Raw genomic sequence first — 26,951 nt, 5'->3', positions numbered from 1 at the left:
GATGGTTGCGTGAGAAGTGAGAAAGGAATGGTGCAAATTCATCTGGGTCTTGTTGCAATACAGCTCCGATGAGTGGAGTTGTTCTGGAATTTGAGGACGATTTTGCTCAGGGTTAAAAGTGTGCTTTATCACGCGTGTGACTGGCTGCTTTTAAAATGTGACATGTCATGAAGTTGGCTTAAATCCCAGAATTTGTTGAATTAGTTTTTGCTGATTTGATGTCTGGTGATTCGTACTTCATTTTTCTGCAGCACCTCCAGCCTGTAGCCATGCAGACCCAAACAGACATTAATAAACTAGCTGCACACCTACCATCACGGCTTGTGAACTGTCCTTGCATTCAGACGGGGGAAACTGAGGCAGAGATGTGGGTTGTGAATTGCCACTGGACACTTCTGAGAGCGCTGAAATCTGTACTGACCCTCCTGGTTCTGTAACCCCAGCACCATGCTGCCTGACCTGCAGTGTCGTCGTTTCCTTGGGACAGGTTTGTACCAGCCCTGGAGCTTTTCAGGAAACCTGAACTTTGTCTGGCGGTCTCAGATAGGAGGGTGCTGTTAAAGGATCCTGTCCTTGTAAAAATCCATATGGGTGGCATCCCAGCTGAAAGGTGAGGTGTTCACAGTGGGAGGGGGAGGCCACTTCCATGCTGGCTGGGGTTTCAGAGTGCCAAAATACGAACATCTTGTCGCTTTTAAATAATGTGGGGGGTCTGACTTAAATGTTGGGTTTCGTATTTAATCAGTATGAATATGATAACAGGAATGTGATAACTGAAGCGAACACAAAGAGATTATCTCCTTAGCCAAATGCATCCATTAGCTGGGAAATAGAGGTTTCTATTAAACGAAGCAGACAGATGGGCCATTGGAGGTGACTGAGAACAGGAGGGGGAGGGGGCTTTGAGGTGAAAGTTGAGGTTTAGAAAATCTCTATAAAAATAAAAACAAACCATCCATCTTGATGGCTGGCGTTTTACCCTCCCGTTGCACTTTAGGGATGGTGCTCCGATTCCTATCGAGAACATTATGCTGAAACTTAATCTAACAGAGCACTTACTCCTGCCAAACTCTGGCTCAGCAACTGCTCAGCTCCCCCAGAAGGGTCCAGCAAGGCTTCAACCGCAGGACGCTGTTGTGCCATCTTCAGGAAAACTGCTGCTTTGAGATCCCAGGGGAAGGCAGATTGGATCTTGTCGCTCTAGTCTTTTGCTTTCCTTTCTGGTAGAGCAGTGTGGGGAAACCAAATCAAGTTACAGCATTTCGGAGCAGTTGTTAAGTAAATTATTAATCTCTGCGTGTGTGTGTATATATGAATCCCGATCTAATAACTGTTGCAACAGTGTTTGTAGCCAGTGTTTGAAACCAAGGTTATAATAGTATAAATAATTTTTAGATAACGCAGATAACAAGAAGAAAATAACATCATTAAAAGACTTTTACAAGATGGACAGTTCACAGAGATAGATGGAGTAACACAATACATTTAAAATAATCTGTGACAGTGCGAACATGACGCTGGGGACAGGAAACATCTGCCTGGCCCACAGTCCCTCCCCTCTGGGCAGTCCCGGTCCTGCCCTGCCACGGAGGGTGCCCGGCTCTCTTCTGCCAAAGCCTCGGGGGTTGTGTGGCTCTTCAGTCTATGTACATTTTACTCGAAAAATAAATTAAAGGAGCCACAGAGGATGGCACTGCCTAGGAGGAGTCGAATGTGAACAAACCGAAGTTCATTTTTCTGAAAGTTGATCTTAATAATTGGACCCGATTATGGTGGAAACAATTCCTCATGTGAGCTGTGAGAGTCTGGTTGCCTGCAGACAGTGTTTTGTTCACCAGCGACTCGTTGCTTCCATCCCATTTTGATTTTTCTGCCTGTGATTATTTGCCCCCACCTGCCTTCCATGTTGAGAAAGGTGCCAAGCTTCCCTTGGCTGAGCTTTGTGTGGAGTTTTAGATTTGGTGGGGGGGGGGGAGATAGAAGAGGAGATGACGTGTGGCGGAAGGGAAGAGCAGCATCCCTCTTCTGTCTGGCGTTTTCAGGCTGCGCACAGTTTCATAAATGAATTTATATTCTTTTACTTAAATTTGCTTTACTTCAGCTTGATTTTCCTCTTAAGTGTTAACAAAAATGAAAGGCCCTGAAGTCCAACGTGGACTTTACTTGTCCGCTTGCCCTGCTGTCCTCCTCTATAACCCACAGCCAAAGCAGCAGCGAGTGGCTCAGCTGAGGAGCACGGACCGTATGTTCTTACAGCCTCTGGATCCGAGATGCTTTGGGAAAGAACTTTAAAACCAGCTTGGTTTTGTATTTCCCCGTGGTATCCCTTATTTGTATATGCTGTTTGTTTGAGGTTTTTTTTTCCCTTCCCTAACAGGTGATAGATGGCAGGGAGGAGAAAAAGATGTTGGTGAAAACAGAGCAGGTGATGGCTTAGAGATGCCGAGTCCTGCGGCAGGGCGCCGTTCCCCGGCGGGGCAGAGCTGGGGAGGGCCGTGTGCTCTGCGGGCTTCGGGGGGGGGCAGGAGCCACGGAGCCATTTTTCAGGCTCCTCTGTCATTCCCGCTTGGGAACCTGACACGTGGGCCCGCTTTCTTGCATGTGTTGTTCTTTAGGAGGGAGGGAGGTGACTGAGCGGCTAGCCCCTTGACAGGGCAGTTTTAAAACATTCATAAAACTTTTACTGGGCTGCCACCCTTCCAGATAAATATTTTCTGAGTTTATGGGCTTATTTTAAGGATTGAAGCTTAATAGCAGCTTTGTAGCCCTATCGGTCCCCAAAATAGCTTTCTGGCAAGCCCCATCTCTGGAGGCTGCCATGCTTTTCTAGGTCTTTGGAGTTTCTTCATTGCTAAATTATTACCCTTTTGCCTCCTTCCAGCTTTGTATGACTAAATGGGACCAACTGTTAAACGAGTCTTTCCCCTTCCCCCAGCCTTGCTGAGAGCTGAAAGCTGATCCAGGGCACCGTATTTGGTCATCATGAAAGGAGAAAGATTGCAGTAGTTATAAATGTATTTTCTCTATTAAATTGGGTTTCTTAGACCTGTTTTATTTGTGTGTTAATTATCGATCTCTCTCTCAATGCTGCATGAGATTTTAAGATGGTACAGGCTGGTGGCATTTCAGACACGTACTGGCACTTTTCAGGCACTGTCTCAATGTGCATCCACAAATATAAAAGCTTTACAGTGCATCACAGCGTTCCGTGGTAAAACCAGTGGGCTTGCGGCCAAGGCTGTACAAAGGAATGCTGTATGTGGTGCTTGGAGGGAGATGGAGCTGCAGCCTGAACATCCGTGCCTTTCCATCTCGCTGTGTGCTGTCCAAAGAGGGTTCATGAATTTCAGCGTGGGCTTTAGCTCAGCACTGACCCAAGGCGGCGTGTTCTGGCTGCCCTGGGTGTGCTGTGCATGGCCCCTGCCGGGTCCAGGTCCTGGAAAGTGAATGTTTCTCGCCCCTGGAACACTGCTCTGTGTTACTGGCTCTTTGTACCCCAGTGCAGTTGCTGGTCTCCCCTCTTTTCTCACCAGACACGGTTGTTAATATCTAGAAGGGGAGCGTACTATTTCTTTTTTTTTTCCATGTGCTCAGCTGTGTATTATGACACTACTTTCAATCACTGATTGCCTGAAGAGCAAACTTCTGACCTGTGGGGCTGTATATGGCGTCCCTTGTCTCATCCCAAGTGTTTCAGGGGCACTGAGGCTCTTTGTGCGCAGTGCGGGAACCCCTTTTCCCGTGTGTGGTGAGTGCTGCTCCCTCTGACATGCTTGGGAAGGAGCGTGGGGTAGGAAACGGCTTAAAGGTTGGATGCAGTGGTTCTTGTGAAAGGCTAGGCTGTAGAAGTGACTAAGATAAAATAGGAGCTTCAGGACAACAGAAGAGACTAGAATAAACTCTAACTCCTTTAACAGGGGCACCTGTTCCAAACAGATTTTAAAACCAACCAATCCAACTTGCTTTATTTTGGGTGAGGCTGACAAATCCTATAGAGTCGGGGAACTCCCTTTTCCAGACCAGTCCCAGTTCAGCAATACATTTGCTGGTTTGTTTGTCTTTTCCTAAAAATAGAACTATCTATTTTGGTACAAAACAATGCCCTGAGACTTCTGTTTCTCTATTTCCATGACTTCTGGTTTTTATGTCAGCGCATCTTGGGACTCCTAAAAATGGAGCTGATGTAACAGTCAGGGCTTTCTGGACATCTAGATCCCCGCTTCTCCTAGCTGTCTGATTTGGTGCTTAGATGAGGAAACGATTTGCTTTTGCAGGACTTTTTCTGCAAAACGTTATGCTGATAATTAAAGAAAAAAAAATGATAGAGTGACAAAAGTAATCTATTCAGTGTAAGAATGGATTCAAAGAGCGTAGATGCTGAAATACCTGCCTGCGCTCTGCCTCGCCAGCGCAGAGGTTAAGGCCTGGGGTTTGGCAGAACACTGCTGAGCTCTGGCAAGCTTGGTGTTACAGGCAGAGCTCTTGTCTGGCGTGATTCTGGGCAGAGTTGGACAGCTTGGATTTTTGTACATTCATACATTAATTTTATTGCCATATTGATGATGTAAATAGGAGTGTAACGGACGGCAGCTGTTTCGTGTCCTTTTCCCTGGCATTTTCTAGGGGTAGTCTCCCGCTTCACAAGCGGATGGAGTTCATCTTCTACCCCAGTGAAGGAGGGTGTCACCTGTTCCAAAGACACGGAGCAGAGATCTAAAAGGATTAAATAAATTGCCAGCATGTGTATGGCAGTGCAGTGAAGAGGGCTGTAGTGGTTTTGTTTACCACTGGAATCAGACCATCTCCTGGAGCTTTTGCGGTGTGTTTGGTTTGGGATTAATTACCCCGTCAGCCAGTAGCCTGTTGTTATTGACTGTTGATAATTTCTTTTTTAAGTGCTTGTCATCGTGGTGTGTTTTGGTCCATTGCGTTCATTCTCAATGGGGATTAATCTTCAGAAGAAAGGTGGTGGTTACCTGATTTCTGACACAGTTTGGAAAGGTAACTGAAAATACACTTTCATGAAGTATCTAGGATTGAGATGTTCCCTGGATGATAAATAATTCTTAATTTCTAGCATCTTATAGTTGTAAGAACAGAAAAAGATTGAGTCTTTAGCAAATATATCTTTTCTTTTTTTCACTCTCTCCTTCTGGTACCTGCTGAATGTCACGTTGTGACAAGACTTTCCCCATTTCAAGGCACTTGATACCCATCAGTGTTCCTGCCACAGTAAGATAATGTAAGTGGCAGAGCTCCACAAGCTGTTCCCCACTGGCCTTCGTGACAGTTGCCGTGTGGCTGGGGAGGGTGAGGGTACCTTACAGAACTGCACGAGGGAGGATACTCTCTAGAGGATGTCCTCTCTTTGTAGCTTTTAATGCAATGGCAGTACTAGCTGTTGGCTCATGTCACCTGCCATTTTATATTAATCCTTTTTTTTTTTCAGAAAAGCTAGTGGCAGGATTTTTATACTCCTTGTGAAGAATTTTAGAGAAAATACCGGAATAGTGAATATACATATTGCAGAGATTCTCATGGACTCTCCCAAAATAACAGACAAAGGCTAGAAAATTTCACTCTCAATCTACATTATAGAAGAAATGGGTGCAGATAGCTATTAATTAACTTCTCAGTATACTGTGGGCCAAAAAGTAGTCGCAGTGAGGGTGCAGGTACAGAAATTGGTAGTAGACATTATTCTTAATTTTCTAGAAAGCATAAAGAATTTAGAGAGCTTTTTTTCTTTTACCAGCAACCTTGGAAGACCCACAGCCTAGGCAAGCTGAGAGGTACTTCTCATTCTTACTTGACTTCTGAACTCTGTATCTATGTTGTCTTTTGTGTGGTTTAAATTTCACATCAATCAAAAGTTAATGCTTCTTAAGGATGTAATTTACCTTCAACATGATTGTTCTTGCTGGTGTGTGGATGGATCAAGCACTGTGGTTCTGCTGGGAAAATATGAACTGCAGACATGAAATCATGCTCTGAAAGCAGAACTAGTGAAACAATGAACAAATATAGCTTTAGGGGGAAAAAAATACACTTCTCAAGTTTTGTTGTAAAATAATTAGCCTCTGTGGTAGGCACAGAGACCATAGAAAAAAGACAGGAACTGCTTAGTTGCCTGTGATTTGACTTAAAGTTTATGACCATGAGTAATGTGCCTGCTCGACTGCACTTAACAAAAGCATATTTGATGAAATGTTAAACTCATGAATTGCATCTCCACGAAAAGCCTTTTTAAAAATTTGTAAAATCAGAAATAAATCAAGATCTTCAAACCTCAGTGGAGTTGTTTAAGCATGAAATTTAAAGGAACAGGCTGTTTCATCAACGATGACGCTTTGTAAACTTAATATGTAGTTTTTCTTCAGATAAAAAGGGCTGTGTATTTCAAGGTATTGTACAAAGAATTGTAGCATTATTAACCCCGGTTTTTAAGTGATGACAGAGGTGAAATAATAGTGTGAACTGACAGAAGCCAAACAAGCAAAGCTGCCTAGGGCTGGGTTTCTTAACTTCCAAAGCAATCTCTATCCATTAGAGCTGTAGTAACTTGAAAACAAGTTGTATTACAGTTTAGGGCTTCTGTAAGGCAGAACTTACTCCTCTTTTTTCCTTGGCGTGAGCCACAGTTATTGTTTCAATTGTATTCTCATTTAAACGATTGACTGTTTAGAGTTATTCCCAATTTATACTTACAGAACAGGTAGAGTCCAGTTCACTTGAGAGAAGTGCAGCAGCCGGTGCTGGTATCCCCGTCAGCCTGGGGGTTTGCATGGCATCGGAGAGCCTGTTCTTCTGCCTTTTATTGCTCAGTGAGTTTTGTATCGTTTGTCTGCTTTAGTAATACATTGGAGTAGTTGTTGTTTATTATTTTGTTGTGGTTTTTTTAAGTAGCTGGGTACTACTGTGCTGAAACAAAAATAGGAAGCGTTTGCTTTGGCTGTTGCACTAGATGCCGTGATTACTGTATAACAATGAAATTACAATTTTTGTTTTCTTGGAGGGTTTTCACCCATATTTTTCACCTTTTAGGGGATCCGATCTGATGCTAAAGCAACGTATAAAATGTTGCCATTGAAAATGGGAAATTTCCCTGGAAAGCTGGATAGGTTTTTAGGTCACAAGAGGGTTTGAAATGCACAATGGCTCTGAACATTAACTTTTCATTTTATGTCCCTGGAACTTTTGAAGAGAGACTTGCCTTTCTTGGCGTTGGTCAAGTAGTCTGGTCTTCATAGACTTGCTGTCTGTAGTGTCTTTGTGCTGAGTGTTCCCCCTGGGGCACCATCTTGTGTTTTAATTCGCAGTTTCGGTTGCTGATGTATGGGCTCTTCTGTTAAATAACTTCTATTTTCTATGCCATTATGCCTACATACTTTACTTGATTTGTGTTGCATACAAAGTGTTTTCCCCCTGTTGTGTTTGGAACTGGTTTGTAATAGAGTTACTGTTGTGTAATTCTGACTGAAAGCTACAACTTTATCAACAAACACAAAGTGCTTGTTCCGTTTGAAAATTTGTGTTTTCCACTCATCGTGAACTATTTATCCATTATGTGTGCTGGGGTTTATCGTTCAAATAAAACCTCTATTTCATACATGCTGCACATTAGGAATTATTAAAGATTCACTGGTATGTAGAGCACTTACTGCTGTGAACACAAGTGAAGAGCTTCTGTAAACAATTGATTCAAGATTTCAAAATAACACAAGTGCTGAGAAAACTATTGCACTCAACTATAGTGTCACATTTCCATGGATTAATGAGTTGCTGTTTGTTATCTCAGGGATAGTGACTGTCTGAATGCTCAAATCCCATCACAAATGTGTTATAAATTCATAACCTTAGATCTCTCTTTAAATCCCAGTGAAGATGTTCTGTCATGCATATGATGTGCTGAGGAGCATATTTGCAGTTACCGAAGCTCAGCTGATAGGCACTAACTTGCTTCTGTGTCTGAGCTGTAAAATGACAAATGGCTGAAAAATATATCCTTTGTGCCAATATCGGGGATTTCTGCCTGCAATTGTAGAGTGCTTTAGAGCAATTCAAGAAAATATTCAGATTTTGGCTGGAGAATATATTAATTCTTGTGAGTTGTGACTATTCCACCAGACTGTGACTGTACTTTTGTCACTGGTACTCATCAGCTTACTGTGCTCCCTGGTTCCCAGCCTCCTCCTGCTTTCTAGGCTTCCTGCCTCTCTCACTTAACCCCTGCTTCACTTACCTTTTTAGCTCGCTGCGTCTGTGGTGAAAACCACTATAAATGTGAAGATAATTCCCTGGCTGTTGAATCCGTGACGTAGGTGTGCCTGTGGCATGTTAGTGACATTAATCTGGCCAAGCCGGCAGATTTGGTGGTTGTACTTTCTATGAAGCATGCTGACTGTGTCTAAATAGGTACTATTGCAATTAATAAATTATTTCGTTACTCTGTCCTTTTAAAATCATGCCCGAAAATTGCAGAAGCTTACTGAATTTTGAAATGCAGACTGGCCACGCTTGCCTTGGGAAGGCTGAACGCTCACACAGTGCACATCAGTGTACACCGGAGAACATTTTGGTATTTAAAAATATGCAACATGTTCTGTGTGCAAAACCATGCACGTATAAACACCCAGACACTGTCTGTTGTGGCTGCACATCTTCAGCTTGTGTGGTAGGATGTACACACTCATGTGCACGCCCACACGCTAAACCTTTGCAGGTCAAAAAGTGAGGTTAAACTTTTGAACCCAGCTGCTTCCAAATTAAGTACACGTGCAGGGACCACCAAAGCTGGGGTTACCGTATTCCAGAGGAGTGCCGGACACCGACACCCACGTACTGTACCGCAGGAGACTTCTTGTTCTTCCCTCGGAGCCTGAAGGATGATGCCTTGAAAACACGCTGTCCTCTTTGCCCTTTCCTTGTCACCAGAAAGGACAGGCAGCAGTTTGGTGACTTCTCCCTTCGTTATGGAAATGGGACTGATACAGTAATCAGGATGCTACATATGGAGCTTTTTAAATTACTGCTCTTCAGTCTTTTGTTAGCCTTCATTATTCCTGAAGATTTTTTTCAAGTCATAAAAATGACATTTTTAATATGCAGAATTAAAAAAAGGCAATATGAAGAATACGTTTTTGTCAATAAGCTTTTACCTTTTAAACCAGTTATCTTAGTTTCTGCTCTAGGTATTTTAATTGAAGATTAACTACTGTTAAAGAGTATACAAATTTAGGTAGTACATATTTGGAGTAGTAAAATAGAACTGAATAAAAGGTGGGAATAGAGTGGCCTGTCCATTATAATTTTAGATTGCAGAGCACAAACTAACCTTCATTAGAAGTCAGCACAGCTGTCTGAGAGGTTCTTCTAGTGTTGAGACTTTTTGGGGGGAGTTTTTTGTTGCAGGTTTTCTGTTGTTGCCGTTCAGTGAAATTCACTGAAATCATACTTTAGAGCTGCAGGTTGAGCAGGTGGCATCTGTTTGTTTTATTTCTGCTGCCTCTTCTACTAAAAAGTTTGTTAGGTCAGAGCTGATGCATGTAAACACGAAACAAACCCCAAATTGCCAGATACCTCCCACTTCTGACCCGCTGCAGAAATTATCTCGGTGAACTCCTTGCTCGGTATCTTTTTGGCCAGTACAGGAGATAAGACTGGATCATTCCTGTCTACAAACTGGTTTTTTTCTTGCACCTGGGGCAGAACTCGGGCACCCCACAGGTTGTCTTGAGTACGTGCATTTAAGACATGGGGGCTGATGTGGTTTGAGAGGGAGGCAGTTGAAGATGCTGCCTCACTCTGACCACCACCTGCATGGCTCTTGCTTTCCTTCCGAAGCGTTAGGCTGTTCTCTTCCCCACAGTATCCCGTATTTCTTCCAAAAGATAAAAGGATAGCTGTCCCCAGGAGAATTGTGTTAAGATTTATTGTTTAAACCTATTTGGAAGGACGTGCACCTGGTATAGTTTGTAAAGACTCAGATTTTTCTTTCTCCTTGGAGCTTTTACTAGAACTTGTATTTTGGCAGTATTAATGTACATTTGCACGTACAGACGTGTAATACAGTAATATCTATTGTACATATATGTAAGTATTAATGTGAACTTACTGTAGGTGCAGAGTCTGGATGAGCTGCCTGTGGAACAAGCGCTTTTATGAACACTTTTATGAGTTCCCTCGTCACCAGTGTGCAGGGTGAGGGGTCGGTGCTGCTTCCATTTTGATCCGTGAGGGCTGAAGAACCTTAGTGAAGCAGAGGGGTGGGTTTGCCCGCTGCCTCCTCCTGCGGTACCAGCACCGTGAGAGCTCTGCCCCGGGCTGCTGCCTGCGGGCCTGTGGCTCTTCCAAAGGACAACGTGTAATGTTGGGGTGTGCTGCAGAGCTCCTCCGGTGTCTGCTGGTGAGGAAGGAACCTGCTAAGGTAGGACCTCAGGGTTGGCTTAACCATTTTGCCTGTGCAAAGGCAGCAGTGTAGAGGCCGTTACACCACGCTATGAGCTGGGGCTGTGCCTCTATCCATCACACTGCCCCAGTCCTTCCCTTTCTTCGGTTGTTTTTTAATTGTTCTTGTTTTCTCCTTCCTTGTAAGGAGGGAAGGTTTGAACCGCAGATTTGCCGTGATTCTGCTGCAAAATCAGCAACAGCTGTTGGAATTGTAAATGGCTTCTTGGTTGCTGTCACAGAACCTGCAGTTGATCAGCCCTGCCCTGAGCAGTAAGTGGAGACATCAGGACCACTGATGCTAACTAGAGTAAGGGTGGAGGGGTGAAAACCCTGAGGCAGGGCTCTAAATAGGGAACACAGGCACAGATTGGTATTAGGAGGGATGCTCTGTTCCCTATTATTGCATGTCGTCTTAGATGCTGTGCGGTACGGAGTTGACTGGAGCGGTGTCATAATGGGAGCTAGGAGGAAGATGTAGAAGAGGTTTCAGAGCAAATTTAATTTGACTGTAAATTTGTCTTATCTTTTATTTCTTCCTCCCCCAAAATCCAGTATTCTGGCAAAACTCAGTGGGCAAAAGATACACTCTGCTTTGGTAGGGTCACTCATAAGTCATTTATGTTGGTAGGCTAAACTATGTTCCTGTGTTGTCTTTGAGTAAGTTAGGGTATAAACCTTGAGATGTTAGTACAAGGCAAATGTTTAACATTTATTTGTCAAGAAAAATAAATCTTGAGATGTGAGAACTCCTGCTCCTGAAATGGACTGTACTAGAACCCAAACTTAATGAAATCAACAGTCATCACACAAGATGCTGCCTTTGTGGTTTTGGTAATGGGGCTAATTTATTTTTAACTTGTTTGTGTGTTTTGGCTGGTCATGTTACATCTTCTGTAATCTAATTTTCCTCTCATTCAATGCTGCCTTTTGCTGCGCTCCCTAGAAACACCAGATTTGTTTGTCGGGGTTGGATTTTTTACGGTGCAAGGCAAAGTGAGTTGGTGTGTTGGAAACGTGCAGTGACTCTTCGATCCAGGTCATCAGTGCACAGGGCTCGGCTGCCTGTTGTAACGTCGTGAACCTTTTCCCTCGCGCTGCTGGGTTTGGACCCGCACGCTCAGATTGGCAGGGGCAGTGGGAATCTTGCAAATGAGGTTGCTGGAATTTGTTCACTTCCAGCCAGCCACCTGGCATCGGGACACTTGTGAGTGATTTCTGCATCTGAGCCTTCTGAACTGCCTACAGCTCCTTTTTAAACAGCACCTGGACATTTCAGAAAGATAGAGGAAAGCTGATCAGCCTCAGCCTTAAATACGATCTGCTTCCCATGGACTGGACAGAGGCTGTTCCTGTATTTTCCAGTATTTTACTTGACGAGGTTTTAGAACAGTCTGTGCCCCAGGAATAGTGTAGTGAGGAAGGAAACCCAGCCCTTGGGTGCTTGCCTAGAAAAATGGAAGTACCGCTGTGGCATGGATAGAAGTATTAAGTTATTAATATGTGCTAGGTCTGTGTCGCTGTATCTCTGCAACTCGTGCTATCTCATTTAAAGTCTGACTTAGTGTGCCAGCCCCTTTATAAACATAGCACTGTTTGGCTGTGTGTGACTTTGTCGGTGTTGCTGTTTATCCAACAGTTAAAAGAACAGCTTTGTTCCAAGTGCTGGAAAGTAATTATTAGAAAACATTAACTTTGGATTCAAAGGTTTGTTTCTGCTCTTTCTGATCACTGAGGAAAACCATGAGAAGATTGAACTGAAAGTCTCGATATTCAGAGGTGGAATATAAATAAGTTATGCCTTTAAAAATAATGCTGATATTCGTTTTTATTTGGAGGGCGGGCTGATGACTTTGCATTTTTGAAATTAATGATATTGAAGCAGCTTAGAGGAAGAGTCCCATCCTGCAAATCTTCACTCCCTTCCCCAGTTTCCAAAATCTCTGCCTAATTTATTTCTATAAGAACATTTTAGAATAGTAGCTAGTTAAATAATACAAAGAGAATCAGTTAAGGCTCAGCATGTGCTGAATGGGGAAAAGCATAGTGTCTTAATTAAAAGAAATGCAGGAAACTCAGTTATTGCAAAGTATTTTTTCACTACTAGAGGATTTGTGGGTGACTAAGAAATGTATATACTTGAGGTTTTTATTTTTAAAATAAAAACCAGATACATGTCTTCGTACTTTGCTGCCTTGTTGACTCAATTTACTTGGATGGAATTTTTTCAACATTTAAAACAAATTAAAATTCTTGAATCATTTCTGCTTAAAGGCACAAGTTTTCGTAGATACAACAGTTAAGACTTCTAAGTGGTTACGTACATAAATACTGTTCTGGATATGTAAATTTTGTACATGCTCCCTTAAAATGCAGATGAAAGTTTTAGTATGTGGGGTACAGTAGGCATTACCTGTTAGAATTACGATGCTTTGGAGTAACTGTCCGTTTTAGCATTGCTCTGTCTCTCTGCACTCCTGCAAAAGCAGCGATGAGTTTGTAGGACAGATGTGAGCAAAAGATGACGATACCGTGGCAGAGGGTGACCACGTGGTTTGTAAAACTGTTTTGCGCTGCCTTTGACCACAGTCTGCAATTTCTTGGTGCTTGAGAGTTTTTGGTTTGTTTTTTTTTTTTTTCCCAGTTTTCCTGTAGTGATCCATACACACTCTTAAACTCTTCAGCTTCTGATGCTTCTGCTGTACGGTGTGACCCTGTTCGGGAGGGGGAGGCGCCACTTCACCCAGGCTGCATGCACATTAGATTAAGATCAGCATTGTTTTACTCTATGGTAAAGGCAGCATGTGAATTTTTTAAATTGTTTTAATTATTGTGGCCCGTTGATTGCTGGTACAGCTAAGCGAGCTTTTTTCACAAGCATTTTAAAATGTGCCAGGCATTATCATGAGGCTTTAATGTGAGCTTTTCCTACAGTTTGCTTGGAGATGTGGCTGGGGAAGGCAGGTAAGCAGTCAGGGGGTGTCGACAGAAAATAACAGCCATTCCAGATGAAAATGTATGTTCTTCTTCAAATACGTTATTTCAAACGATGTGATGTAGCTGAGGATTTGTTTAGGAAGCTCATTTCTCCACTCCACGGGCGCTGCAGCTGGGGCTCGGGGCAGCCAGACCTGCTTCTTTCTTCGCTGGGGTGTCTTGGCAGAGGCAGAGGGAGAGCGAGGTGATGTGTTTGTAGCTGTACACGTGCATGTGTTGTAAGAAGTTGCATTAAAACGTAAAATTACTAAGTTTAAAAAAAAAAAAAAAGTGAAATAGACAAATTGGGAAGCAAGGCACGAATATGCTCTTTGGATGCTCCTTGCTAAGGCTGGCGTGTGCCTGAATGGCCTTTGACTGAAAGCTCTGCTGGTTTCTGCAGAGGGGGTTCTAAGAACACTGCAGTAGTCGAGAGTGCGTTTTGTCGTGTGGGCCAGGTCATTCGTGTTTGCAGCTTAACCAGCCTGAGCATCCTGAAACCATACCTGGAGGACATGCAGCGCCTGCGGCAGCAAACCCGGCAGCCTGGTCCCTTGGGTGGCCTCTTCTCTTCGCGTCATGGCCTGACCCTCGGCTCTGCTCCTGGGCTCCTCCGGGGAGCCTCTCCCGGGAACACCGACCTGCTGTGTCCGGGGGGTCGGGGGGTGCTCCTACAGCCTTCGCCCATTCCAGCCTGGCTGTGGGTCCGGGCAGCCCGGGAGCGGCGTTGGGAGGGAGATGCGCTGTGGAACCACAAACCCGAAGAGCTTATTTTAGGAAAGAAGGACTTGAATAATAAAGGGGGAAGAACTGCAAACACTTGAATTTGCCTTGGTAAACCAAAATTATACAAATTTCCAGCATCCTTTTTTGTGGAAAGCCATACAGAAGGAATTTAAAGGTTATGAAAAGACTGAAAACTTCATAGTAGCCCAATTCTTGTACTGTTTATTCTCCTCCACCTCCCACAACATTTTATTTCCCTTGTAATAATTAGTTTGAACTTTCATCTATTTCTGTGGATCAAGTAATTTTCATACAACTTTAGGATTTTTTTTATGTGCTTTAAATCTTTCTTCTAAATAATTTTTTTCATAACAAAAAGCGCAATGAATACATTATAATTTCAATTTCCATGGTGTGTGAAAGATTTCTGCACTAGGTCTTTATTGTTTTTGAAGAATTCATCACCCTAGTTAAGAAGCTTAATATAAATTAAAGAAGGTATTAAGGAACATTAAGACATCAAAATGTGGAGCGTTCCTTTCCTTTCGATTGCTCCAAATGCAAACAAGTTGAATAAAATGCAATCAAAGGGCCTGTTTGGAGAACATTGAGTGGCTTTACAGCTGTGCTGTAGAGAACCTCTGGTAAGAGCATAATTCAAATAAAAAGGCCTTTCTTTCCTCCTCCTAATTCTCTTTGTTGTGGTGACAACAGAGTACAAGCCCGATAAAAATTTAATCACCTTATCTTTTTAAAGCAAATTGCATATTTGTTTACACACAATATACATAACATAAAAAAGAAAAAGCTGCTATCCAATCCCCCTCCCCTTCTAATCGCATTAAAGGCCCTTGCCTAGAAGTTTAAAAAAAAATGAAATGTTTTATTCTTTATTCTGAAGTCCCATTGTTCAGGATTGCTCTATAAAGGCGGCCCAGGGGAAGATGCATATCGCCAAACTTCAACTCTGGGCCAGCGCTGCGCAGCAGATGCCAGGGACACGTCAGCGGAGTTGGTCCAGCTTAGCTGGCTTCTGTGGTGTCTACTGCACATCAAGAGTTGCAGGCGAGATGGGAGGATTACAGACGGGCCTGCGGATCTAGCACTTTGATTGGAAGCTGCTTTGTAATGAATTGCCTTTGATTCTGTGTCACATCTGCTACCCCGGACTCCTGCGCTGTACGTGTGGGAGAGGTGGGGTGGTGGTGCTGCCTTTTCACTAGGCTGGTGAAACGTTAGGCCCTTGTGTTGAGTTCAGAACATTTTCAGGTGTTTCTGCTCCCCTCAGGGCACAGAGTGTGAGCACTGTTGGTGTTCTGTTGATTTACTATTTTACAGGTACAAGGGTGCTGACGAAACCGCAGTCCAATATCTTCCGCCCCACTGCCGAGGGGCTCTGGGCTGGGATCTCCCTCGCTGGCTATAAATGTAGTCCCGAAGGGATATTCTATGGGGTTTCAAATTATGAAAGCTCCTATGGTTGGTGGTTCCTTGATGTATTTTTGCATACCTAACTGTGCTCCTTGGGACATTTTTGTGCCTTTGTACCTCTTGATTTGGGTGTCCATCAGCAAGGACCACCTCAGCAAGAATACCTGGGAAAATCTGTCCTGTACAGCAGCTGTCACAGACTCTCCCAGATTTTACTCGTCATGTTGATGGCTGCATGTTTCTTTCCTTCTCTCCCTTCCTGGGAGAGTACTGCTTAGAGGTCCAGGGACAATATGTCTGACTTTAAGACACTGTTCTGCCTTTTTTCTGAATGGTCTTGGATATTTCATGCTGACCTGCCTGTAATTCTTCTATTGTTGAATTGTAACAAGAGCCTGTCTACATTCCCAGGCTCCCAACTACATTGCATATATTTGCAATATTAATAATTTGATGTCCTTATTCATTCCATTATTTTTCCGCAGTTGCTCTTGTTGTGCACTGGGCATTTTCTATGCGCTGATTTTGCTTCAGGGAACTTGAAAAACATGCAGGCTAAAAGCACAGCATCGGTATGAAGAGTTGCCTTTCCCTGTAGGTGTGCTGGGAGAATGAGCATAAACATCATCTCAGTGACTGCATGGACCTTGAGTGGCCATCAGCTGAAAACAGAGTTTACAAATCATTGCTGGTACGATACCAGCTGGCATAACTGCAGCCTTGTTAATGTCCTGAAAGCTCATATATAGCCCATGCAGAAATTAATTTGAAAATCCTCTCTTTCAGGCTAGTGGGACAGTGTTGGATTTGGGGCCAAAAAGATTACCTTAGTGGTTATGTTGTAGCTCTGCAAATTTATTGTGTGTACCCTTAATCTGTGTAGCCTAGACCTAGTAGTCATGGTGCGCTGGAGTCTCCCATGTAACTTGCATTAAAGCTAGTCTTTGGCACACAGAAACAAAAAACTGTGTAGAGCATACAAATCATAGTTATGTTCCAGGAATGCAGAGTCGTTGTCTTCTCTTTAGGAGAACTAGCCAACAAATGGTTGTGGCACACAACATGATGGCAGCTGAAATATGTGTTGGCATATAAGGTGAGGTCAGGCTTGGTACTGCCAACCTATCCATGCTGAACGGCCAGCTAGGCAAGGAACCGTGATCTCAGGTAGGTCATTTCACAGCTGTTGTTTGGGGCTGAAAGGAATGTTGGGTTAGGGATGTTTGGGAATGAGATATGTCCATTTGTATCTGGTGTTTGATTATTATATTTTAATTTTGCTAGGGAAGAAAAAAAAACAAAACAAAACGTTAAAATGTGGTTATGTTTTGGTAATTTGAGAAATAGGGTAATGCATCCTGATCATCTTGCTGGAAACTGAGAAGTATAAAACCATGAATGAAAAAAAAGTTCTTGATGCATTGTGGTATGCTGGGTGTCCTTGGTGTAGATGACAAGGACCAAGAGAGGGGAGGGGCAGGCAACGTGTAGGCAAGTATGGCATCAGTAACTGTTCAGGAGCGGATAGATGCGGTGTGGTACTGCAGTCTGTGCTCCATTTAGCAATGTGAAAAATATCAGGCTGAGAATCAAGACGCTGACTTCATGCAGAGGGTATGGTAGACTAATTAAAGAAAAAAAATGTGTACCAATTGAGCCTATAAAACTCTTCCTGACCTTGAGAAAACTCCCAGAGAGCTGTGGGAAACTCCAGTCTGTCCCCTCTGAACTTTTTTGTGTTGTTGTTTAAATATAGTAACTGCTTTTTTAATTAAAAAGAAAAATTAGATGGCATTTCAAATTGTGTCTGTGGTGCCTTGGGGACCTATTACAGTACAAATTACCCTACACTATTTAGTGAGGTCTTGTTTACTATTGTGTGAAGCGAGGGTTACCAGTGTAAGGATGTAGGACAAGAAGGGCCCTTCTTTGAAAGTCTGGCTCTGCACATGAAAGTGACGCCAGCAATTGGAAGCAATTTGTGGAATTGTTTGATTATATTAATTATGGCACCAGCAAACAGTGCTTGGGAAACAGTTTTGTTTTCTTGCATTCTTTCTTGATTGCTTGCAGCAAAAGCCAAGATACAGAATGTGCCTTTAAGGACTGCCGGAGAGTGCAGTTCAAGCCATTGTGTAGAATTGGCACCGGCCTTGGGAGGATTGTGTCCAGCTTGATGTGAGAGTGTTCCAAATACAGCTGCGGCCTGAACTTCACCTAGGTCAGCCCTTGAACTAAACCAGCTTCTGTCTTCCTCATCAAGGAAGATTAGCTCTTTCCCTGCTATGTAGGAGCCCCTAATGAAATCCATGTTATTTCCAGTAGTACCACCTTTTATAATAATGTCTTTCAGCCCAAAAGCCTGTATAAACTTAACAAATTGATACACAAGACTCAATTCAGTTCACCACTGAACTGCAGCCTTCTCTGATGTGGTACAGGGCAGCTGTTCCCAAATTTATGGGAAAATGTTTTAGTAGTTAAGGATTTCCAAACAACCTACCAAGCCGAGACTGTGCGAATAGCTCTGCTGATGCGGGCTGACTGTCAGGACATGGGGCAGTCTACTTCTGCTCAAAGTTGGCTGTAAGATGTTTTTTTTTTCTTGTCTCTGTCAGCAGACAGTGAATTATGGCTGTTCTGCACAGATCCCGAGGCGTCGGGGTAATTCCCGTTTGGAAGGGCGGGCTCCTTGGGGCTGGTTGCTCTCCCTGGCCACCTTCACGCTGTAGCCCTGTTACTGTTCACAAAGCAGGCCAGGTGATAATAGCAGATCTTGCACCAGCCAGAAGAGAAAACTGAATCTACTCTGGAGTGTGAAACTCAGAATATTTGAGAGAACTGACAAGAGATGTGGGAAACGGTGGTGTGAACTCAAACTAGAATTACTGGAGAATTGTGAAGGGATTTACATAAGTAAAATTCATTGCCTGATCTGGGAAAGGAATCGAAGCTCAAATCCTGAGCTCCTGAGGGTAGCAAGGAAAGGAGTATCCCTTGTTTCTTGAGTGAATCTCTGGTCAACTATCACATGGACATTGTCTGGGTAAGCATATTATGCTCGTTGTCGTGGTGCTGAACGCGTCAGAGCAGAGTAGCCTGGCTCCTGTAGGAGCACTCTACTGAAATCTTCTGGCCAGAAAGGTTCGTAAGTGTCGACGTACTGACCCTGATGTCAGAGTGAGAATTCCTGCCTGACCCCGGGCTCTGGTTAGCTCAGGGCACAGCGTCCATCCTGCTCTCTCTGGAGCAGCGTGTGCTAACGACAGGCGATGCCGGGTCAGAACCAGCAGGACGTGGCGTGGTGTGTCTGGTGGCCCTGTCGGTGCTTAGGGACAGAGTGCCACAGGGCTCTGTTCGTGGAAGCTTACAAAGATGTCTTTTTTTTCTTGATCAGTTCAGGGTTTTTTTCCCTGGGATATTGAAGGAGAAAAATTGCCACCTTAGCTTGAATAAAAACAAAAGTCAGGGTTTTGGGTATCTTTAGCAGAGAAGCAGAGTTGCTCCCTAATAGCTTAATGTAAAGAGTTCAAGCAACAGGGTGCTCCGTTTTCTGTTATTCTTGTCCTTTCTGTCTGACTGTAGAGAGAACTGTAACACGAGGGGTTGGACAAATTGACCTGATTTTGGGATGCTTCTGGATTATTTTTTTTTAAATCAAAACCTTAGGGATAATTGCATGAGCTTTTCATGTTTTTCAGACAGAAATGAATGATAACTTTTTTTGTAGAACTGCTGATATGTTTTGGGGCTAGGTGGGGAACAAGTGTGTGCTGGCTTAGTGTGTTGTGGGGCTCTGAGAGCCAACACTTGTACCACTGGTATTTCTCTTAATTTTGCTGGAAGCCATCAACAGATTTATTCTTCTTGTTCTAAAGCTGATCAGAATCTGAATCAGATAAGAGTGGTGTATTTGAACCTTGTATCCCTCTCTGAACGTAGGTAAACACAGTTTTTACGTCTTGGATGAATATACACAGCTATTGCAAGAGGAAAAAAAGCCCCAACAAATTAATTTATAATTGTGTTGTGCTGAATTACTGGATTCTTGAGTCCCGCAGTACTGATGAAGTTTCTGTTGCCTTTCAATGGTCCGTCGCTGCAGTAAGCAGGGGCAGGGACCAGGCTTCATGCACTCCAGGCACGGCCTCTCAGCATCAGACTGGGGCATGGGTGTCTCCATCCAGGGCTCTTAATTATTTCTGATTTTCAGGTCAACGGGCTTTTGTGCTGTTAGCAGGAGAGTTGATGTAGGCACAACACTCCTTAACTGTGTAATTAGGGTTCAGGCTCTGAGGGTTCAATTTAAGGAAATCCTGAAATTGTGAAAACCAGCTGTTAGGAATAATCCATTGTGAGTGAGGATTATCCCCAACCCTTTGCCTCTTTCAAGTTTTGCTCTTTTTTTCCTTCCCTCAGGAAGAAAGAAAAATGTCTGCCTGTCATTAAAAGGTTACGTTTGCCTCCGCTAAAAATTGTTTCTGACACCAAATGTGCCATGTTAACTTGTTCTCTGATGTTCAGTCAATTTTTAACATTTGAAGGTTGACAGGAAACAAGAAATTGCACGTGGTTGAGTCTTCTGCCTGCAGCGTCCAAAGGAAGTGAACGGGGTATTCTGTCTACAGAATGTAAAACCAAAGTTCAGTTTCCTGCTGAAACTCTGCTCACAAATTCCTGAATGGATTGGGAGGTTTGGAGATAGCAGCAGCAGGTCAAGAATAGTCTAGGAATTTCTAAATATTGAGAACAAAAAGGAATATTTTCTATTCCTGGGGTAGCTACCAGGGTAGCCTCAGTGTGCCTTTTCCTAATGCAGTGGTAAGAACCCCGAGTCAGCACCTTCCCAGCAGACTGTGGCAGGTACCACTGAGGGAGCTGGTGTAACGTTTGCTCATTTTCAGTTGGCAGAATGAACTTTCAGTTTTGACCTGAAAGCCAAGTTCTGATGGATAAGGAGACTTGAAATCTTTTAATACGATTTTTCTTTTTTCCCTGATATGATTTTCAGTGTCATAAGCAAACCGTGTGATCATCCATGCTAATACCTTCACCTTCACCCGTGCTGGCTGGGTTAGCTACCAGTAGGCTTTGGTCCAAGTGTGTGTGAGAGAGGAGTTGAACTTCAGCAAAATAAATTATTCTCGGCTGTGCACCTGTATTATTACACCTGTTTTCAATGATGTGTTTTATCAGTTGCTTAAAAATTACTCCTGTCTCAGGCTGGGCTACAAGGAGATACTGTATTATCTTGCTTCTCATCTGCAATGTGTCTAGCATTCAGTCTTTAAAATCTTCCATTCAAACACGGTGTTACATTAGCTTTGAAGAAGGCAGGTCTGTTCCTCAGTATTGAAGAGATTTGTGAAAATAAGAAATAGAAATGTAGAGATGGGAAATCTGAAAAATAAAGTTGGAAAAGGAAAGAGAGAGAGAAAACTCCCGAAGGGCAGAATAGCGAGTAGAATTGGGAGTCAAGGAAAAGGACCTGGTCTTTAGGAGGGAGAGAAGAGACCGTCTTTGGAGACCTTTTCAAAGAGCAGAAGACTAATAAAGAAAAAAAAGACAACAAAGATGACAGAGGATGGTGATAAGGAAGGACAGTGTTAAGGGAAGGAGGATGTGAAGTGGGGAAGTTATGTAAAAGGTAAAGTAGGATCCAAGCTTAGAGGTAACAGCTGAAATAAAAATGTGTATGGAGAAAAAACCCAGCAGTGCTCCCTCACCCTGCTGCTGTTAGCAAGAGGAATTAGCAGAGGAGATACTCTATCACTTCGTCCTTCCAGCTGGGGCAGAAGTAGTGCAAACCAAGCGAAGGTAAACCCCGCTGCTCCGGCCGTGCTGTGCCTGTCGGGGTTGGGGCCGTGTCCCCGGGGCTGCACACGGGGCGTTGGAGCCCGCAGCTGGCGGGGGGGCGGGTATCTTTGTGAAGGGGAGCAAGATTTGTTTCCTATATTTATACACAAGGAGGGGTTCAGAATTCTGCAGTGTGAAATTTCCATACGAAGTTAATGAAAACTGCGTGTTTCTGTGCAAATTTCTTGCCTAGGTAAAACTCGAGGCTGCAATGCATTTAACTGTGTCAGACACTGCAAGTCACTGACGCTAGTTTTTATTTGTGAAAACTAAAATATTGCATTTATCCATTATTTTGTGCATGTGAAACTGCTCTTGAAAATATTTTTCCCAATGAGGTATCGCTTTTCATTTGAATTTGAAAATTCACTCTTTTTTTTTTTTGCATTTATAAACGGCTGAGTTTGGACTAAATCCTTGAGGCCATGCTGAGACAGAGGATGTTCTGTTCAGAATCTGTATTCTTATTTGTTAATGATTATCAGTAGCTGCAACTCAAAGAATGGATTAGACTATTTTACAACTAGATTTTTATATCTAACCTGTGTTAGTTGATGCTACAAGTACATTTTACATGAGACCTGTCTGGGCACTTGTTACAGACATGGTTACGATGGGTGGGAATGAATTTGCTAAGCTTTCAGATATCTTACGTGCCTCTGAGGACTGCCCATTAATAATATTAATATATAGGTATTTTCCACTGTTGTATGCAAACCATTTCTTAGAACTTTGAAGCTAAAGTCTTTTTTTTAACACACGGACCTTTTCAATTTAATCCATTAGCAACTTGGCAAAATAAAGTAATTGTCCAACAGAGGAAGAAAAAAAAAAATCTATTAACATTTGCTACAAATCCGAGTAGTCAGGCAGCACTTAATTAATGGAACAGATTTCTCACTATGTATTCAAGCTAACATAGCTATTGTTCAGGAGAGATTAGACCCTTAATGTAAGTAAGTTAAACTAGACCTCCATCTAAAAATATCCGTCATTTCAGCTATTAAAGGTCTGATGTCTTCTTCGGTGACAGATATATTTCCCTTCATTTCCTTGGTTTTGTAAAATGTAAAGCATGCATTGTGTGTAACGCGAGAAATCCGCGGAGGTAGATGAAACCCCGATTGTGCCTCCCCGCCTGTCTCTCCCTGCCTGCTCCTTTGTGCTGCTCCCTGTCACAGAGCCTCTTCAGCCCTTAGACCTCCTGGCACCAGAGCAGCAAAACAGAAAATGCCATTTGTTAGGGTACGATGCCAGCCACCTAATCTGTTTGCAGAACCAGGGCCATGGGATCCGATTAGGTAATTGGGATACCTCGTGAATTCAGTAATACCTGAGCTGCCTTTGGCTGTCAGCCCGTCACTTCACTGCGAAGAACTGCCACGTTCTTCCATTTCTTCTGTACACTTCTTACCCGTGATAGCCTGTTTGAGTCCAGGTAGGTGTTAGGGGCTGCAGGTGAGGTGTATCCTTACTCCTCCACAGGGGGAAGTTGGCCACCGGGTGGAGGAGGTGACGCTGCTCAGCTTTAAGCACACCTTCTCCAGTACAGTCCCCCAGACAACGCAGCCTTTTTTCTGGACATTTTTCAAACACGAGATTCTTTGTGGGAACCCCTGAACTGCTGTCAGGTTTCAGGTGCGTCGGGCCGTCCAGGCGCTCGCTGGTGTCGCCGGCGGTGGCTGAGCTCCGTTTAGCCGAAGCTTCGCCCTCGTGCCGGGGAGTTCCCCCGCGCGTCCCGGGGCGAGGGGCTGACCTGCGGGGGGCGGCGGGGCCACCGCCTGCCTCGCTGCTCGCTCGGGGGAAACTCTGGCTGCAACTTCAAGGCCACATCCCCTCCCTTCCTCTCTCCTGTCCGCCAATTAGCATTTTTTGGAAATCAGAGTCTCGCAAAGCCTGCTAACATAAGTAGAAGTGTTTTAGGATTTGTTTGCTTTAATTAATTTAAAGTGTGTCTTTCTGAAAGGATTTAGTTAAACATCTTTCTTAAACAGTAACGTGCCAGTAACAGCAACATTAGTAACAGTGATAAGACCCAGAAAGGGAAACCAACTAGAAAGCAAAACGAAATGTTTCTTTGTCCAAAAACTAAATGGTCTTCCCAGGAAAGTGTAGGAAACCCTGTTCAGGGACCCTTACAATTAGCTTGCTCAAAACAGTAGAAAACATACAATGTGAAATAAATCCTGCAAAGGTAGAGCGTGCGACTGCATGAGATTACTCTTCTTGCTGGTTTTATTTTGTTTTCCTCTTTTTTGGATTGTTGGCTATTTTATTTTTTTCTAGCAACACCCAAGGTGCTCTCAGAGCTTTCCAAGTAGGAGATAAGTTGCTTTTCATGTAACGATAAATTATTTTTTGTAATGAAGATGGAGTGATTGTAAGGCTAATGATATTAATGGGATTTATATGAAAGCATCCAATTAAATTGAAACAGCTGCATCAAACATGACTATACAATCTAATAAAACCATGTAATAAATATGTGATCAGGCCACACCATAGTATGTAGTTTGATTAATTGAACCTTACACATGCGAAGATAGTCATTATCAGACTTCTCACCCGTCAGGGAAAAACACTCAATTATTTTCACAATGAAATAATCACAACTGTGTTTTTGTATTCTGCCATCTGAAAAGAGAAAATGGCTGAGCAATACAAGATCTTGCAGAACCCTGCAGAGCTGATCTTGCTTGATGCTGGACTTCTGCAGCCGCAGCGTGAATTGTAGGTTCTACAGTTATAAACATAATGGGTTGGTTTTCTCCTCTCTTGTGCTCTTGCATTGTTTTCAGAAAGCAAGACCCCTCTGTCTCAAAGAGCCTCGCCGTGGCTGGGTGTTAGGGCCTGTTCACAACCTCCTGGGTGAAACGGCCCACGGGCAGTTTCCTGGATTTGCTCCAGCACTTCCTCGTCTCCTCCCTTCCCCCGGCGAGCCCTTTGCTCCTGCCCCAGGAGATGGGGAGGTGCCTCTCGGCGTGTCTGTGCCGCAGCGGATCACCTGTGCCCGTAGACCTCCTGTCTCCAGGAAATCATAAGCATCTCAATCTTTTTGTCAGGCTGTGATATGAGAATCCACATCTGAATTTCAATATGAGTGGAGAGAAGCTGATTAAGTGTTTGAGATAAGGTTACGTGACACCACAGGTTAAAAATACCTGAACTGAATTTGGCCACGTGCCCAAGAGCCACGTTGCAGCGTATTCGGGTGCTGCAGAATAAGCGCCCAAGGATTTTGCCGTCTTCTGCTTTAAGAAAGCAGTTCTTCAGGAGTGGTCTTTTAGGAGCTGCATCTCTCTTGTTTTACAGCGTTTCTTTGGACTTCGCTATCTTGCATTTCTTATCTACAGTGTCACCAATGTGTCGAGTTAAAAGAAAATATAAAAGTGTAATAAACCCTGGCCGTTTAGGAAGAACAGGACAAATATTTTTGTTGGGCACAAATGTCTGGAGAAAGACTTAAGTTAGATCCTCAGACTCCTATAGAAGTTAATTCCAGTTCCCCTAAAAAGCGACAGTGGAAACCCTTAACAAATGCTGTGTTTTAGCCAAAACCCCCCAAACAAACACAGAACTGTATAATTTATTAAAACCTAAGCACTGTGCTTCTGTCAGGTCTGGGAAATAGACTGAAGACATTCAGGAATCTTCTGGCCTTAGGACTCTATAATTTTACTATTTTACCAGTTGTTTTTCACTCATGACTTATATGTTAATAAATATTCCTAATGATGAAAAAAAACCTTTGGCAGATGAGTGTAAATAATAGGTCTGCTGAGGGAGAAGGCTTAGACCTGGCAAGTTGGTCTGGCTTGATTAGATTTTTTTGCCTGTATCTAATACCATAAAAGCTGTAGAAGGACACGGGCAGGATACTGCACTGGATTGGGGGTATCACTTCTGTGAACTGTGTTTGAAAGCTTCTCTTATTTTTTTTCAGGTGAGTTACCGTATTCCGGAAGTGTGGTGCAGAAATGTGACTTTCCTAATTCCTCTGACTTTCTTATTTTCCTTGGTTATTTTCAGAAGTGAACTTGCCTGTTTGTTTTTTTCCAGTTACACTGAAATGGGATGTTAAGTGTGTTTGTCACACGTGTTCTTGTGTTCTTGTTTTTTACAGATGGGCTGAAGCCAGATACCAAGATGCTGCTTAATGTTGCCTCCAAGAAGAAATCTAAGGCGGGGAAGGGGGATACAGCTAAAGAGGATGAAAGCAGCAAGAATGATTCAGCCCAACCTGTTACCATCTCTCTTCTCTTTAAAAGATATGTCTTTGACATACAGAAGAAAATGATTCAGTCCTGAGAAAGCAAGAGAGGCCTCTGATCTCACCTGAAGGACCAGACTCTGAAATGAATTTGAGTGGAATGCGCCTCTTGGCTGAACACACTAGACCTGTTCCTTCCTCACAAACAGAGCCTGGAAGCTCCTGCTGACTCTGTGCCCCCTTCCAAAAATCTCTGCAGTCTGGTTTCGTTCTGTTAGAATCTGCTCATTTTGTCATCTCTGTGGTGTGAATCGCTGCGGCCTCTCGGAGAACGTCACCGGCCGGATGAGCGCGTTCGGGTGTGCGTTCTAATAGCAGCGTGTTTCTGAAGAATTGTTTTGAAGTTTCTCTTGATTTAAAAGTTTGCCACCAATATTAATCTAAATCTAGTCAAGATGTGAATTTCATGTGAGCCGCAAAGTGAAGCTGATTAGGCTAGGTTTACTTCCCCGAGCAAAGCGGGGGACAGAGAGCACAGCATATAATAGGTGAAACCTAAAATGGATATTTCACATTCCTTCTGCTGCAACCATGTAAGATGCTATCTGAGAGATGGTATGGATCTTTTTTATAAATATGATTTATATCTAGAAATGTTTTTCATATTAAACATAATGATGCGTGTAACTGAGAGTCTTAATTGTTCTGTTTGCTGTTCCAAAGGTTCAGAACCTACCGTCAGTGACATTTTATATAGCTTTTCTGAATTTCCTGCCCCTCTTGTAGTGAATCTACTGCAGAATTATTTTCTTTTTGGGTAACCAAAATGTCTTTGTGTGTGAAAGAAAAAGTTGGCCTCTGGAAACAGTCAAGGGCTTTATTTCATTAAAATAATGATAGAAGATTGCAGCATAAGCCTTGTAAAATGAATATCTCCAAGATGCTTTAGAAACCGTTAGTTGTTTAATGGGGATTTCATGGCTGCTTTATTTAGTTCTTCCTCTCAGTTTCATGTTCTAGGTTCATAAAAAGGAAAACCCTGCTAATATCCTTCCTTTCTTATTTACAAAGCGTGAGACACCTTAGCATGAAAACTAACAATAATTCCACAGGTACGAAAGCTGCAGTCTGGAACAGAAATTGGGCTCAGGCCTGGCAGAATGGAAAACGTTAGTTCCCGTCTTTTGAACAAAAAGAGTGCTTCTGCTTGCCGATGTTAGATAGCAGCCAGCGGCGTGTTTGCAGGAGCCAGCCATAGAGGATGGGCACGTGTAAGAGCATTAGTTGTGCGTGAAAGTGAGTAACT

General features: G+C 43.2%; 1 protein-coding gene across 3 annotated transcripts in view; it reads left to right on the top strand.

Annotated features, from left to right (window-relative positions):
- EEFSEC (eukaryotic elongation factor, selenocysteine-tRNA specific) overlaps positions 1-26,624 on the top strand; it is a 130,398-nt gene extending 103,774 nt beyond the window's left edge. The window contains exon 6 of one of the 3 annotated variants that reach the window (XM_074914012.1): positions 25,559-26,624. In XM_074914012.1, the coding sequence (XP_074770113.1) occupies positions 25,559-25,743 (185 nt within the window). In that variant the 3' untranslated portion in view covers positions 25,744-26,624. The remainder of the gene's footprint in view (positions 1-25,558) is intronic. The other 2 variants (XM_074914011.1, XM_074914014.1) reach the window with 2 other exon arrangements.
- The last annotated feature ends 327 nt before the right edge of the window (positions 26,625-26,951 follow it).

This window comes from Athene noctua, chromosome 10, assembly GCF_965140245.1.
Source record: "Athene noctua chromosome 10, bAthNoc1.hap1.1, whole genome shotgun sequence".
In the NCBI taxonomy this organism is placed as follows: domain Eukaryota; kingdom Metazoa; phylum Chordata; class Aves; order Strigiformes; family Strigidae; genus Athene; species Athene noctua.
Note: the sequence above shows the minus strand (reverse complement) of the source record. Positions and strands in the feature narration are given on the sequence as shown.